Source organism: Pseudorasbora parva, chromosome 7 (assembly GCF_024679245.1).
Source record: "Pseudorasbora parva isolate DD20220531a chromosome 7, ASM2467924v1, whole genome shotgun sequence".
Classification (NCBI taxonomy): Eukaryota; Metazoa; Chordata; class Actinopteri; order Cypriniformes; family Gobionidae; genus Pseudorasbora; species Pseudorasbora parva.
In genome coordinates, this window is record NC_090178.1 from 1,199,853 (window position 1) to 1,217,352 (window position 17,500).

At 44.2% G+C, this 17,500-nt stretch overlaps 1 protein-coding gene across 1 annotated transcript in view; it reads left to right on the forward strand.

Annotated features, from left to right (window-relative positions):
* The first annotated feature begins 1,142 nt into the window (after positions 1 to 1,142).
* LOC137082517 (potassium/sodium hyperpolarization-activated cyclic nucleotide-gated channel 1) overlaps positions 1,143 to 17,500 on the forward strand; it is a 41,138-nt gene continuing 24,780 nt past the window's right edge. The window contains exons 1-3 of the mRNA XM_067447742.1: positions 1,143 to 2,692; positions 10,740 to 11,058; positions 16,378 to 16,488. Of these exons, the coding sequence (XP_067303843.1) occupies positions 2,094 to 2,692; positions 10,740 to 11,058; positions 16,378 to 16,488 (1,029 nt within the window). The 5' untranslated portion in view covers positions 1,143 to 2,093. The remainder of the gene's footprint in view (positions 2,693 to 10,739; positions 11,059 to 16,377; positions 16,489 to 17,500) is intronic.

The window sequence follows — 17,500 nt, forward strand, 5'->3', positions numbered from 1 at the left end:
CACTCACTGCACTCACACACACACTGCACTCACACATACACACACATTCCGATCTTTCATGTATTCATACTCTTGTGTAATCAACGCCCCATCCTAAATAATCTCACACACACACACACACACACACACACACACACACACACACACTGCACTAATTATTTCACAACTAATTATATTGGCATTGCATAAATCATTCAGTGGCACATGCCACTCAGATACTGCTTGTCACAAACTAACACATATTACTAAATTTAACAAGTTAGATTAAGATTTATTTAAGAGGGGGAAAAAGTCACGAAAATAGGATATTTATGTTGGCTTTTGTGCCACAATTACGTGAGTATAGTTGTTCAGCTCATCTGCCAGTGAGTGTCACATACAGCGACATGTTCCGCGACTTAGTGTCACTGCCAGTGTCAGCGTTTCGTGACAGTGTCAGTGACACATGTCACTATCCACTGACATATGCCAATGAGAACCGGAAGTGCCACTGCGTGTGTCGCGACATGTGCCATTGGCTCCTGTGCGTCAGATGCCATGTCACTTAATGTTAATACTGCTACTGGAAATGTCCTCACTTATATAGTAAAACATGAGAACAACCCACTGGTGAGGACATTGGACTGGTCCTCACTAAAAAGGCTTATAAATCAGCCAAAACATGTTTTTATTTAAATCTGTTGTGTGTGTGTGTGTGTGTGTGTGTGTGTGTGTGTGTGTGTGTGTGTGTGTGTGTGTGTGTGTGTGTGTGTGTGTGTGTGTGTGTGTGTGTGTGTGTGTGTGTGTGTGTGTGTGTGTAATGGGTAGGTTTAGAGAGAGGGGTTGGGTTAGGGGATAGAAAGTACCATTGACCTGATATAAAATCAATGGAAGTCTATGTGATGTCCTCACTAATATAGTGAAACAAACCTGTGTGTGTGTGTGTGTGTGTGGGGGCATGTTTTTTGTGACATATGAGGACATTACCCATGGCCCCACTTTACAAAAGGCTTATAAATCACACAGAAGGAGTTTACTAGAGAAAGTAAAAATGCAGAATGTTTCCTGTGATGGGCAGGTTTACGGGCAGTGTGTGTGTGTGTGTGTGTGTGTGTGATCAGAAGGTGTGTGTGTGATCAGAAGGTGTGTGTGTGTGTGTTGTTAATGGGCTTCAGCTGTTCAATGTCACGATGACTGGCATATGTCCGTCTCCGCCCATCTGTGTGTCGTCATGGTGACGCGCTCATACCTGAGTGTGGAGCACGCGGGTGACAGGGATGCTGATGATGCTGCTGCTGCCATGGCAACAGACCTTCATGCGCTGGCACATTGATTTCATATTTATTTAATCGCACTTTCGTCCTTCCCGTCACGAGCGCTCCGGAATCTGATCGAATCTGCTGAAGCTCAACAAGTGAAAGTGATGAATGTGAGCCGCGATGCGCCCTGGATAAACGCGCGCGATTAAAGGCGGCGGAAGGATAACGCGCGTCTGGCAGCATCGCATCTGTTGCGCGTCAGTCTGATTATGATGATGATGATGATGCGCCTTCACTCGTGTGCTGACTGACCGGTGTGTGTGTGTGTGTATGTGACTGACAGATGAATGTCATGTATCTGTGCTACTCCTTTTTATAAGCGCGTCTGTTGAGCGCACGGCGCGAGACATCACCGCGACAACCGGAGGCGAGAATCCCCGAGCCACGGCACCCGGTGAGCGCTCGAAGATGCTGGCCGGTGGCAGAGCGCGTCGGAGCGCGTCGGGCCTCAAGGACACGCGGGAGGAGAGATGAGGAGAAATGACGGATGGCGCGTGAAGACGAGCGCGTCAAGGGCGAACGGAGCGTCATCGACGCGCGTTTATTCAAGGGCGTTCGAACACGATGAGGAGCCGTCGGAGGGCGGCGCGGAGGGGCGGAGGAAGCGCGAAGGCGAATCCGTCGTTTTACCGGCACTGAGGTCAAACTGACCGTGAGCTCGTTATTAAGCGTTTATCTGACTGAAGAGTAACAACAGGTCACTCGCGTGTGTGTGTGTCTGTGTGTGTGTGTGTGTGTGTGTGTGAGAGAGAGAGAACGCGTGCGTGCGCGCTCGCGCTGCTCTCTGGCACTGGCATGGATGGTGGCACCGCGGGTACCGGGGCTTCCGCGGGGACGGACCCTAGGGCGGCCCGGAACGGCGACTCTAAGCGGCGCAGTAAGAGCAGCCTTCCGTCTCCCGGTTACCGGCTCTCGCAGGCGTCTCTGGAGGGCGATCGCGGGGATCGTCGCCGCCTCTCCATCATGAGCTCCACGCGGGACAACGGCCCGTTTCGCCCGGGCACGGCGGCCGGGACCCCGACCACCCCTCTGCCGCTGCCGTTCCCCCACGCCGGCTCCGCCCCGCCCACCGTGCAGCGTTCCGTGGGCTTCGCGTCCCGAGCCGCCCTGGCCTCCTCCTCCTCCACCGGCACCGGGATGGTCGTGGTGGCCGGACCGGAGACCACCACCACCACGGCGGCCGGGACACCGGAGGCCGGCCCGGGTCTGGACGGAGAGGACTACAGCTACTCGAACCAGTCCACCTTCATCCAGAGGCAGTTCGGCGCGATGCTGCAGCCCGGGGTCAACAAGTTCTCGCTCCGCATGTTCGGCAGCCACAAGGCCGTGGCTCTGGAGCAGGAGAGGCTCAAATCGGCCGGAGTCTGGATCATACACCCCTACAGCGACTTCAGGTACACACACACACACACACACACACACACACACATGTTGGTCTATGTGGTTTACAGGGACTCTCCATAGGCGTAATGGTGTTTATACTGTACAAACCGTATTTTCTATCCCCTTACACTGCCCCTAAACCTACCCATCACACACACACACACACACACACACACACACACACACACACACACACACACACACACACACACACACACACACACACACACACACACACACACTGCCCCTAAACCTACCCATCACAGGAAACATTCTGCATTTTTACTTTCTCAAAAATTCATCATTTAGTGTGTTTTTAAAGCCATTTGAATTATGAGGACATTTGATATGTCCTCATAAACCACATTTATAGTGTAATACCAGTGTAATGCCCATGTAGTTATACAAATTAGTGTCCTCATAAACCACAAAAACAGGCTCACACACACACACACACACACACACACACACACACACACACACACACACACACACACACACGTTTGTTTTTGTGAAATGTGGGGACATTCCATAGGTGTAATGGTTTTATACTGCACAAACCGTATTTTCTATCCCCTTACGCTGCACCCAAACCTACCCATCACACACACACACGCACGCACGCACGCACACACAATCAATCAATCAATCAACTTTATTTATATAGCGCTTTTACAATCACGATTGTGTCAAAGCAGCTTCACAGTGTCAAACATGATAATATTGCGACAAAATTAGATTTGGCTGTACAGTCGTACTGGAGAAAACAGTGATGTTATCAGCTTATTTTAATTTATCATACAGAGACAATGTTGGCAGATCAGTATTATAGTTTATAGAATTAAATAAGACCTAATTCATATATTTTATTTGTATAATAAGTTGAATAACTTTAATCATATTTTTAGTGTCCCCAACTGAGCAAGCCAAGCCAAAGGCGACACACACACACACACACACACACACACACACACACACACACACACACACACACACACACACACACACACACACACACACACACTAAATCCTCTGTTCTCTATGTGAATATATAGTAAAGTGTAAAGTTTGCTGTGACCACAGCTGAGTCAGGATCATGGTGCAGGGTTGAGTCAGGGCCAGTACTGATGACAGGAGGACCACCATGACTCATAACTCACTGTTTATTTACCGTATTACCGTCATCTGCGTTATTATTGATATTGATGTCAGACGCTCGGATGATCTTCTGTAAGTGTGTGTGGCTCCTCAGAATGATGAATATCTGACGCTTTCACACCATTCTGAACGGATGAACAGATGCTATTAAAGAAAACAGACACGCTGAGATGATCCCACAAGTCCGTCAAGTCACTTTTCTCTGGCTTTTGACACAAACTGTTGCAATTTCCCACACTGTCAAACATTATTTAGAATTTTTTTTGTTGGTTTAACTTAAAAAAGCGAGTTACCTGGTTGCAAATTCCAAAAACACACACTAAGCGAAATGTCCATTATCCACGAGTGTGAGTGTGTGTGTGTGTGAGTGTGTGTGTGAGAGTGTGTGTGAGTGTGTGTGTGTGAGTGTGTGTGTGTGTGTGTGTGTGTGTGTGTGTGTGTGTGTGTGTGAGTGTGTGTGTGTGTGTGTGAGTGTGTGTGTGTGAGTGTGTGTGTGTGTGTGTGTGTGTGTGTGTGAGTGTAAGTGTGTGTGTGTGTGTGAGTGTGTGTGTGTGTGTGTGTGAGTGTGTGTGTGTGTGTGTGTGTGTGTGTGTGTGTGAGTGTGTGTGTGTGTGTGTGTGTGTGTGAGTGTGTGTGTGTGTGTGTGTGTGTGTGTGTGTGTGTGTGTGTGTGTGTGAGTGTGTGTGTGTGAGTGTGTGTGTGTGAGTGTGTGTGTGTGTGTGTGAGTGTGTGTGTGTGTGTGTGTGTGTGAGTGTGTGTGTGTGTGTGTGTGTGTGTGTGAGTGAGTGAGTGTGTGAGTGAGTGTGTGTGTGTGTGTGTGTGTGTGTGTGTGTGTGTGAGTGTGTGTGTGTGAGTGTGTGTGTGTGTGTGAGTGTGTGTGTGTGAGTGTGTGTGTGTGTGTGAGTGTGTGTGTGTGTGTGTGTGTGAGTGTGTGTGTGTGTGTGTGTGTGTGTGTGTGAGTGAGTGTGTGAGTGAGTGTGTGTGTGTGTGTGTGTGTGTGTGAGTGTGTGTGTGTGTGTGTGTGTGTGTGCGTGAGTGTGTGAGTGAGTGTGTGTGTGTGTGTGTGTGTGTGTGAGTGTGTGTGTGTGAGTGTGTGTGTGTGTGTGAGTGTGTGTGTGTGAGTGTGTGTGTGTGTGTGAGTGTGTGTGTGTGTGTGTGTGTGTGAGTGTGTGTGTGTGTGTGTGTGTGTGTGTGAGTGAGTGTGTGAGTGAGTGTGTGTTTGTGTGTGTGTTTGTGTGAGTGTGTGTGTGTGAGTGTGTGTGTGTGTGTGTGTGTGTGTGTGTGTGTGTGTGTGTGTGTGTGAGTGTGTGTGTGAGTGTGTGTGAGTGTGTGTGAGTGTGTGTGTGTGAGTGTGTGTGTGTGTGTGTGTGTAAGTGTGTGTGTGAGTGTGTGTGTGTGTGTGTGTGTGTGTGTGTGTGAGTGTGAGTGTATGAGTGTGAGTGTATGTGAGTGTATGTGAGTGTGTGTGTGTGTGTGTGTGTGTGTGTGTGTGTGTGTGTGTGTGTGTGTGTGTGTGTGTGTGTGTGTGTGAGTGTGTGTGTGTGTGTGTGTGTGTGTGTGTGTGTAAGTGTGTGTGTGTGTGTGTGTGAGTGTGTGTGAGTGTGTGTGTGGATGTAATTCCGGCTCTCAATTCAATATTTTTAGTTTGTCCAATGAGTTAAGTTTGCATTTTATTTTTTAAAATATGCTTGTAGTTTTTTAATTTTTTTAAAGGCAAATTAAATTGATAACAGTGTTCACCTCACATAATAAACCTTTATAAATGTAACATAACATCATTAAGTAAACGCCACATATATTATGTTACAGGGACAAACTCAAATGGTTTGTATTTACTCATAGTGATTGTGCCAGCTTTACTTTAATTTTTTTGTTCATATCACTAAATTGTTATTTGGAAAAAATGCTCAATATAGTTGTGTGCAGCCACTGACCACATATTTTTAAGTAAATTCAACAAGTCATTTTTTGACTGTACTGTAGGCTAACAGTGGCGTAGTGTTTGCCTTTCCGTTGCTAATAATACCAAAGCAAACGCTGTACGTGTTCTCAAAACGTTTACTTTCTTTGTTGGACAGGTCTATATAATAACATATTAGAGTTAATAGACAAAAGTATTGGGCCGGCCCTCCAAATCCCTGAGTTCAGGTGTTCAATCCGTCTACAAATCAAGCTCTAGGCCTGCAGACGCTTCTACACACATAGACCAGAGCGGGGTCAGCGCATGCTGAGGGTCACAGTGCGCAGAAGTCTCCAACTTTCTGCAGTCAACAGCTCCAGACCTCCAGACTTCTGTGGCCTTCAGATGAGCTCAAGAACAGCGGAGAGAGCTTCATGGAATGGGTTTCCATGGCCGAGCAGCTCATCCAAGCCTTACATCACCAAGAGCAATGCAAAGCGTGGGATGCAGTGGAGTAAAGCAGCCGCCACTGGACTCTAGAGCAGTGAGACGTGTTCTCTGAGCGACCAATCACGCTTCAGTCTGACAATCCCATGGACGAGTCTGGGTTTGGCCGTCGCCAGGAGAGCGGGACGGGACGTAAACTCTTAATGCTTCACCAAGACATTTTGGACATTTTCATGCTCCTGACTTTGTGGGATCAGTTTGTGGACGGCCCCTTCCTGTCCCAGCATGACTGCGCTCCAGTGCACAAAGCGTCGCTCCATAAAGACATGGATGAGGAGTTTGGTGTGGAGGAACTGGACTGGCCTGCACAGAGTCCTGAGCTCAACCCGATAGAACAGCTTTGGGATGAATTAGAGCGGAGACTGAGAGCCAGGCCTTCTCGTCCAACATCAGTGCCTGACCTCACAAATGAGCTTCTAGAAGAATGGGCAAAAATCCCCATAAACACACTCCTAAACCTTGAGGAAAGCCTTCCCAGAAGAGCTGGAGCTGTTAGAGAGGGTGGGCCGACTCCAGATTAAACCCTACGGGTTAACAATGGGGAGCTCATGTGTGTGAAGGCGGCACAACCCTTCTGGCGATATAGCGTTTGTGAGGGGCCGTGTCTATTTGGGCCAAATATCATAATTTCAGTTCAACTCGCATTAAAATGTAAAACATCTAGGGCCATCTGAGCTTTAATGTCCCTGAGGCACTCCAACAATAGTTTTAAAGGTGTGTCGTCTGCATAACAATGAAATGAAATGCTATGCTTCCTAAAAATGGGCCCTAATGGGAGCATGTATCGGGAAAAACGGCATTGGGCCAAGAATAGAGTCCATGAGGAAGAGGCGCCGGCGATAGATATGAGCTAAAGCCTTCGATACCAACACAATGCTCCAACCAAGAGATCCAGATATTATTAATATTAATCTGGTAAGAGTGCCGTTTCAGTGCGTTTAAATCCAGACTGAAATAAAACAATGTGAATCTGAAAAGGATTGCAACTGCAGGTGTGTTACGTATCTAAGCACATTTACTCGAGTACTCTACTTAAGCACACTTTTGAGTATCTGTACTTTACTTGAGTCATATTTAACACTTATGACTTTAACTTCACACACGCCCCTGTGCTGAGTAAGAGACGGAAGATTACATACTGTGCCTTTAATAGTTCTGAAGTGCTTGAGGTTTATGAGAATATTTAAAATGCTTTGCCAGTTCTTTAGTATCTATACACGACATCTGAATATTCATATGAGCACAATTAGTCTGTCTGCTGTCAGAAATGAGCATGGATTAAAATATTCATAATGTCATGCATTATTCATCCAATGTATGCATAATGCATAATCCAATCAGCTACAATTTCAATTACGTTAAACTGAGACTATGAATAAAGAAACGAGGGGCTGATGGGAAACGGCTGCTGCAGATTATGAGCAGATTATTACTGATGGATCACACACCTGTGTGTGTGTGTGTGTGTGGGCATGTTTTTGTGTCATATCAGGACACAAATGTGTATAATGCCATGGGTATGACACAGGTATTACAGGAGAGGGTGAAATATGAGGACATTACCCATGGCCCCACTTTACAAAAGGCTTATAAATCACACAGGAGGAGTTTTTATGAGAAAGTAAAAATGCAGAATGTTTCCTGTGATGGGTAGGTTTAGGGGCAGTGTGTGTGTGTGTGTGTGTGTGTGTGTGTGTGACTCCCAGCCTCAGACCTGCTCCAGTGTCCCAGTTTCTCCATCATGATGCTTTAGCGGCTGTTATTTTACATGCTCCGACGTGCGCCGCTGGACTCTTGCAGTCCTGTATTATCTCTCCATGCATCTCTCCATCTCTCATAGGGAGATGATCAATAATATTGATCTCATAACCGCAGACAGAGATAATCAGAGACTTAGCGGCTGAAACATGAGAGATCATACAGCTGCATCCGATCACATGCTCTCTTATTAGGTACTTATTTGGATTAGTTACTTACTCTGAAATCAAAACTGACATTTATTTATTCTAAATGATTTATCATTATTGTGTTAATAATCTTGAATCAGAATAACTTCTCTGATGATGAGGGCGGGGCCACCTGTCACTCAAATGAGATCCACCAATAGCAAACCACAGCCATCTGATCAGAATCAAGCCCCGCCCTACATTTCTTCTTGTTTGAGAAGCAATTCACTTTAAATTAGATCCATTTTATGATTCATTGAAATACATTTCTTACATACAGTTCCTTTAAACCTGCCTCATTTATTATTATTACACTGTAAAAAAAATATTTAGAAAAAAAGTTACCTGGTTGCCTTAAAATGTTGAGTTCATTAAAAATAAAATGTTGAGTTAATACAATGAACATTTTTTGAGATTCGACAACCTTTATTAAAATATTATTAAAAGATTTTGTAAGCATATTGGGTAATTGTGTGTGTTTTATTTCTGATGACGCAGCCAAATTGTGCTATTTTGATGATTGATCACATTTTTATGTGGTTCAGATACAATAATATTTTGAGTTTCTATTTATTAAACAAATGTCCTTCATTGTATCAACTCAAATTTTTAATTTCAATAAACTCAAAATTGGCGGGGCCACCTGTCACTCAAATGAGATCCACCAATAGCAAACCACAGCCATCCAATCAGAATCAAGCCCTGCCCGACATTTCTTCTTGTTTGAGAAGCAATTCACTTTAAATTAGATCCATTTTATGATTCATTGAAATACATTTCTTACATATGTAACCCCTCCTGTTCGGACCGGGACTTGAACCCGGGTCCACCGGCATGAGAGTTGGACGCTCTAACAAGGAGGCTAAAGGCCGCAACCTCTAGCGTCAGTCGCTAGAGCGTCTCTTGAGGTCAGAGGAGTGAGGTTTACTCGCACAGCAACTACTACTAGCTGGCCTCCATTACAAATGCAGTTCCTTTAAACCTGCTTAATTTATTATAATTATTATTATTATTATTATTATTATTATTATTATTATTTCAGAAAACAAGACACTTAACTTCTCCAGTAAACGTATCCTGATTAAAGCACTTGTTAATGTGTCTGAATACTAGGGTTGCCAACTCTTGCGGATTTTGCGCCAGACTCTCACGCTTTCGGGCTCTGTCACGTTCTCACTCCGCTTAATCTCCAACTTAATCTCACGCCAAATCGCCAAACCTGCTTTTGATATTAAACAAAGCTAAGCTTTTCATTTTTTAAAGTTTTAATGTGAAATTCAAACCAAAAACAGCATTGTGGCATAAAGCCAGAGGCGTTTAAAAGCGGAGTTGCGGCAGGCTCTCATCTGGGACGCGCGTGGACACATGGCTCGTGGCTGTGTCAATGCATTTAAATGTCTTAAATTATAAAATAAAACATAAAATAAAATAAAAACATCATCACAGTAGTCCATATGAGACATCAGTGGGTTAATTAGAATCTCTTTAAGCATCCAAAATACATTTGGGTCCAAAAATAACAAAAACTACGACTTTATTCAGCATTGACTTCTCTTCCGGGTTTGTGTTCAATCCTCAAATAATGATTCAAACGGTTATGAGTCAGCGAATCGATTCATGATTCGGATCGCCAATGTCACGTGATTTCAGCAGTTTAACACGCGATCCGAATCATGAATCAACTATATATAAATTGATACTAAATCAAGATCAAAAGCATCACGCACTGAATCACATTTACTCGAGTCCTGTACTGAAGTTCACTGTTTGAGTCTCTGTGCTTTACTGGAGTATTATTTTTTCTGTAATCTTCTGACTTTAACTTCACTCCATCTGAAAGACAAATATCGTCCTTTTTACTCCACTACATTTCTATCAAGGTCCTCGAAGTGGAAAGTCGTTTCTGTCGCAGCTTTGAAAGTCAGTGATGATTTTTTTCTTCTTTAAAAGGTGTTTGGGTTTTTGCAGAAAGCCTTTCAGGAATCACTCTTGTAGAGTCTCGTGAAGTTCAATGATTTCACAGCATTTATTAAACACTGATTTATAGTTTAGAGCAAAATGGAAGAAGACGGATGTCCAAATGCTCATTTAGTGGAGTATTCACATAAACAAAGTTGATTCTGTCTTCAGTGAAGGTGAACAGTGTGAGAATATCAGATGTGTATCAGTGTATTGGATCCGTGCATTCGGCCTTAAAGTGACAGCAGCTTTGTAACTTTTCTACAAGTATTTAAATGAGTTTAAGTTAGTCGTGTGCTAGTGTGTCAGATGGAGCGTCACTGACTGGCTTAAACCATGATGGCATAATGTGCATTTATACAACTATAATACAATAATGCGGCGACATAAAGAAGGACATTTACTTTTGATACTTAAGTACTTTTGAAAACAAATACTTCTGTACTTTTACTAGAGTAAAATTCTGTTTTTACAACTTTCACTTGTAACGGTGTATTATTTGACCAGCAGTACTTTTACTTTTACTAAAGTAATGAAGTTGTGTACTTTGTCCACCTCTGCTTAAAAGTTGTCTAACCCGTCTTATAGGTTTTATTGGGATCTGCTGATGCTGATGCTGATGGTGGGAAACCTCATCATCCTCCCGGTGGGAATAACGTTCTTTAAGGATGAGAACACGCCTCCGTGGATCATCTTTAATGTGGTTTCGGACACACTCTTCCTGGTGGACCTGGTGCTGAACTTCAGAACCGGGATTGTGAAAGAGGACAGTACTGAGATCCTGCTGGACCCGAAAGCCATTCGCCAGCGATACCTGAAAAGCTGGTTCCTCGTGGACTTCGTGTCTTCAATCCCGGTGGATTATATCTTCCTGATGGTGGACCTGGAGGCTCGACTGGACTCGGAGGTAAAGGAATCTATTCTGTCTCTTGTTGAGGCATCAAACTTCAGTTCATTCAGAAATCTGTGCAACAGGTTCTTAAAGAGACAGGTCCGCCAAACCCGTCATTCTGTCATCATTTACTTGCCCCTCACATCTGTGTGACATTCTTCTGTCAATCACAAATGAAGATATTTTTTAATAATGTTAAATAATTGTGTAATAGGGAGCCAGTCCAGCTGGAGTTTGTTTATTAAGCGAGCTGGGCAACCACCCAGTAGAGCATTACAATAATCTAGCCTTGAGCTCATGAACGCATCAACTAATGTTCAGCATTTTGTCATCTATCTATCTATCTATCTATCTATCTATCTATCTATCTATCTATCTATCTATCTATCTATCTATCTATCTATCTATCTATCTATCTATCTATCTATCTATCTATCTATCTATCTATCTATCTATTGATGGATCTATCTATCTATCTATCTATCTATCTATCTATCTATCTATCTATCTATCTATCTATCTATCTATCTATCTATCTATCTATCTATCTATCCATCTTTCCATCCATCCATCCATCCATCCATCCATCCATCCATCCATCCATCCATCCATCCATCCATCCATCCATCCATCCATCTATCTATCTATCTATCTATCTATCTATCTATCTATCTATCTATCTATCTATCTATCTATCTATCTATCTATCTATCTATTGATGGATCTATCTATCTATCTATCTATCTATCTATCTATCTATCTATCTATCTATCTATCTATCTATCTATCCATCCATCCATCCATCCATCCATCCATCCATCCATCCATCCATCCATCCATCCATCCATCCATCCATCCATCCATCCATCTATCCATCCATCCATCCATCTATCTATCTATCTATCTATCTATCTATCTATCTATCTATCTATCTATCTATCTATCTATCTATCTATCTATCTATCTATCTATCTATCTATTGATGGATCTATCTATCTATCTATCTATCTATCTATCTATCTATCTATCTATCTATCTATCTATCTATCTATCTATCTATCTATCTATCCATCCATCCATCCATCCATCCATCCATCCATCCATCCATCCATCCATCCATCCATCCATCCATCCATCCATCCATCCATCCATCCATCCATCCATCCATCCATCCATCCATCTATCTATCTATCTATCTATCTATCTATCTATCTATCTATCTATCTATCTATCTATCTATCTATCTATCTAATATCCCAGTGTCATTAAATTGATTATGCATGCTGGAAGCAGCCCAAAGTGTCTGCAGGGTCCTAGAGCACACAGTGCCTGAGTTACACACTTTCAAAAATTAATTTATATATATATAAAAAAAAAACGCCTACTTTTTTGGGGGGTTATTACAGCTTAGACAACATAAACTTACATGTTTATGACTTTTATCAGTGTTTTATGTAACTTTAAAGGGTTTCCTGTAAAATGACACCAACATTTTGAACCTAGACCACTGTATGTGTGCATGGGAGGCTTTTCAATTTGGGTCAGCCAAATCCAGGCGGAAATGGCACCTGAGTAATTTAGTGTAAATACATTACTTTGTGTAAAACAAATGGCAAAGAGATGCATATCTCCAGAAAGAAGAATATAGTGACCCTGTACAGAGCCCACTGAGTTTAATGTTGTTTAATCGCTTTGCTCATGGGCAATGATTAGTGTTTCAGATCAGCTCAATTCAGGAGTAAAAAGCTATCACTTAGCCACTGCTTGATACTGCTCAGACAGATGATTAAAGAAGAGTTTGTGGAACTCAGTACAGTTAAAAGAGCAGTACAACTCAATGCCGTCTGCATACAGATGAGGAAACATCAGTAAACTGGCCACTTATCTGTCCTAGAGGCATTATTAACAGCAGAGGGCGAGTAAATGATGACAGAAGGGTCAGTTTTAGGTGAACTAAATCTGGGGTGATGAAATTTCACATTCAGATTCTAGAGCTGGACAAAGTAACTCTATTACTTTAGTAAAAGTAAAAGTACTGCTGGTCAATATTACTCCGTTACAAGTGAAAGATTTTTACTCTTGTAAAAGTACAGAAGTATTTGTTTTCAAAAGTAAATGTCCTTCTTTATGTCGCCGCATTATTGTATTATAGTTGTATAAATGCACATTATGCCATCATGGTTTAAGCCAGTCAGTGACGCTCCATCTGACACACTAGCAGACGACTAACTTAAACTCATTTAAATACTTGGAGAAAAGTTACAAAGCTGCTGTCACTTTAAGGCCGAATGCACGGATCCAATACACTGATACACATCTGATATTCTCACACTGTTTACGCTCTTCTTTCTCACAGACGTTTCGATTTTTTAACATGTTATGAGACATGCATCAGGGGTACAAGCCAAATTAAATTATCTTATCTTTTTAGGTGCTGAGAAACCATCTTCTTCCATTACATACTTTCCATTTCTATGAACTGATCAGTGTTCAAAAAATGTTGGGAAATTCGCATAACCCTACAAGAGTGATTACTGATAAGCTACTGTAAAGGTACGTTCACACCGAACGCGAATAGAGCGTCTAGAGCGAATTATTTCCATGTTAAGTCAATGGAAAGGCACATTGACGCGCGTCTGGAGGTCCTGACACCTTTCGCACGGCGCAATCAATGCGATTCCGCCTCATTCGCACGTCCAGTTCGCGCGAATAACGCGAATTTGAAGCAAATTGAGCGTCTTGCGCGAGTGGTGCTTTTTGTGCATTCACGCGTTTGAAGCGAATTTGCGTCTACGCCCGAGTTGAAAAATGTGAACTTTGGCGTCAATTCGCGCCGCGTTAACCAATGAGGAACCTGCTTGCTGCTGTCACGTGGTAAAGTGACGTGATAAAACCTGCATATAAAAATCCTGTTATTTTGTCACTAAATGTATTTTTAATGTTTTTCAGTTGATAATGTAGTTGTGTAAAGCTAAAATATGTGGTTTACTTATAAAGACAGAGCCTATTTGGCTCTTTCCCGCTGGTGTAACGGTGTGTGTTTGGGTCTTTCCTGCCGGTGTAACGGTGTGTGTTTGGGTCTTTCCTGCCGGTGTAACGGTGTGTGTTTGGCTCTTTCCTGCCGGTGTAACGGTGTGTGTTTGGCTCTTTCCCGCTGGTGTAACGGTGTGTGTTTGGGTCTTTCCTGCAGGTGTAACGGTGTGTGTTTGGCTCTTTCCCGCAGGTGTAACGGTGTGTGTTTGGCTCTTTCCCGCCGTTGTAACGGTGTGTGTTTGGGTCTTTCCCGCCGGTGTAACGGTGTGTGTTTGGCTCTTTCCCGCAGGTGTAGCGGTGTGTGTTTGCTCTTTCCCGCCGGTGTAACGGTGTGTGTTTGGCTCTTTCCCGTCGGTCTAGCGGTGTGTGTTGGGCTCTTTCCCGCGGGTGTAACGGTGTGTGTGTTTGGCTCTTTCCCGTGGTTGTAACAGGGTGTGTGTTTGGCTCTTTCCCGTGGGTGTAACGGTGTGTGTTTTCTCTTTCCCACGGGTGTAACGGTGTGTGTGTTTGGCTCTTTCCCGCAGTTGTAACGGTGTGTGTGTTTGGCTCTTTCCCGTGGGTGTAACGGTGTGTGTTTTCTCTTTCCCGCGGGTGTAACGGTGTGTGTTTGGCTCTTTCCCGCAGGTGTAGCGGTGTGTGTTTGCTCTTTCCCGCCGGTGTAACGGTGTGTGTTTGGCTCTTTCCCGCCGGTCTAGCGGTGTGTGTTGGGCTCTTTCCCGCGGGTGTAACGGTGTGTGTGTTTGGCTCTTTCCCGTGGTTGTAACAGGGTGTGTGTTTGGCTCTTTCCCGTGGGTGTAACGGTGTGTGTTTTCTCTTTCCCACGGGTGTAACGGTGTGTGTGTTTGGCTCTTTCCCGCGGTTGTAATGGGGTGTGTGTTTGGCTCTTTCCCGCGGGTGTAACGGTGTGTGTTTGGCTCTTTCCTGTGGGTGTAACGGTGTGTGTTTGGCTCTTTCCTGTGGGTGTAACGTTGTGTGTTTTCTCTTTCCCACGGGTGTAACGGTGTGTGTGTTTGGCTCTTTCCCGCGGTTGTAACGGGGTGTGTGTTTGGCTCTTTCCCGTGGTTGTAACGGGGTGTGTGTTTGGCTCTTTCCCGCGGGTGTAACGGTGTGTGTTTGGCTCTTTCCCGCAGGTGTAGCGGTGTGTGTTTGCTCTTTCCCGCCGTTGTAACGGTGTGTGTTTGGCTCTTTCCCGCCGGTGTAATGGTGTGTGTTTGGCTCTTTCCTGCCGGTGTAACGGTGTGTGTTTGGCTCTTTCCCGCCGTTGTAACGGTGTGTGTTTGGGTCTTTCCCGCCGTTGTAACTGTGTGTGTTTGCTCTTTCCCGCCGGTGTAACGGTGTGTGTTTGGCTCTTTCCCGCCGGTCTAGCGGTGTGTGTTGGGCTCTTTCCCGCGGGTGTAACGGTGTGTGTGTTTGGCTCTTTCCCGCGGGTGTAACGGTGTGTGTGTTTGGCTCTTTCCCGTGGTTGTAACAGGGTGTGTGTTTGGCACTTTCCCGCAGGTGTAATGGTATGTGTGTTTGGCTCTTTCCCGTGGGTGTAACGGTGTGTGTTTTCTCTTTCCCACGGGTGTAACGGTGTGTGTGTTTGGCTCTTTCCCGCGGTTGTAACGGGGTGTGTGTTTGGCTCTTTCCCGCGGGTGTAACGGTGTGTGTTTGCTCTTTCCTGTGGGTGTAACGGTGTGTGTGTTTGGCTCTTTCCCGTGGGTGTAACGGTGTGTGTTTTCTCTTTCCCACGGCTGTAACGGTGTGTGTGTTTGGCTCTTTCCCGCCGGTGTAACGTGTGTGTTTGGCTCTTTCCTGCAGGTGTAACGGTGTGTGTGTTTGGCTCTTTCCTGCAGGTGTAACGTTGTGTGTTTGGCTCTTTCCAGCCGGTGTAACGTGTGTTTGGCTCTTTCCCGCCGGTGTAACGGTGTGTGTTTGGCTCTTTCCCGCCGGTGTAACGTGTGTGTTTGGCTCTTTCCTGCAGGTGTAACGGTGTGTGTTTGGCTCTTTCCCGCCGGTGTAACGTGTGTGTTTGGCTCTTTCCTGCAGGTGTAACGGTGTGTGTGTTTGGCTCTTTCCTGCAGGTGTAACGGTGTGTGTTTGGCTCTTTCCCACGGCTGTAAAGGTGTGTGTGTTTGGCTCTTTCCCACGGCTGTAACGGTGTGTGTGTTTGGCTCTTTCCCGCCGGTGTAACATGTGTGTTTGGCTCTTTCCTGCAGGTGTAACGGTGTGTGTGTTTGGCTCTTTCCTGCAGGTGTAACGGTGTGTGTGTTTGGCTCTTTCCCGCCGGTGTAACGGTGTGTGTTTGGCTCTTTTCTGCAGGTGTACAGGACGGCTCGAGCTCTGAGGATCGTTCGCTTCACGAAGATTTTGAGTCTTCTGCGGCTGCTTCGACTTTCTCGACTCATACGATACATCCACCAATGGGAGGAGGTGAGGCTCGCCGATTAATTTATGCATTTATGTGGATAAATCATAGGTGTCGAAAGCAAATAAAATGTGGGTGGGATCTAGGGTTGCCACAATACTCAATATAATATTGAACCACTCGGTACGGCATTCATGGTTCAATATGTGCTGGGGAATTGCAGTTATTTAATTAATTATTTCCATTTCTCGCCATTTGAAACATTTCTGTAATACTTCACTTGAAGGGGTGTGCATAAGACTGACATGGCACGTGTCATTAATATAAAGGAGTTTTTAATGCATGTTTATGACAACTGTCATTAAAGGGTTATATCAGCCAAAAATGAAATGTCTGTCATTAACCCCTCCACCTAATGTCGCTCCACACCCTTAATTAACATGTCATTAAGTGTCATTACTCTGTCAAATTATTTTATAACAGTGTCAGGAATATTTTTCTTGACCTGAACTTTGGTATCATAGAGGAAATCGTAGAGTCATTGAAAACTCAACTCAAAATGATAGTGTCACCCACAGACTTTATATACTCCTGAATGATGTCTATGGTGGCACCACTGGTTAGGTGTACGCTCTGATGGACGTTGGCCGAGCCTCAGATTCATTTATTCAGGTATTTAATGTAAATTTAGTTTGCAGTAAGAAAAAAAAAAACTCACAACAACTTTATTTTGGGTTTAATATACTTTATTTAAACTTTTGCTCACTCTTTAACGAATAGTTTGAGTTTATTCTTGCCATTTCTTTGTTCGTCTGTTTGTTATGGCGGAGTCCCGTGAGCTGGTGCACCGTCAAAAGGGGTTCGGGTGGAAACGTTGGACCTATATATACAGTTCCGGCCTAGGATCTAGCCGCAACCATTCCTTATTCAGCCCGGGGTGGGGCTCCAAAGACTATTCCTCTTATTTTTATACATCAGAAGATAATTTATAAAGTGAAGTCATTTGACAAAGTGTTATTTTTCATCACTTCAACACACTCAGATGTGTGTGACATGATAAAACAGCGTTATACATAC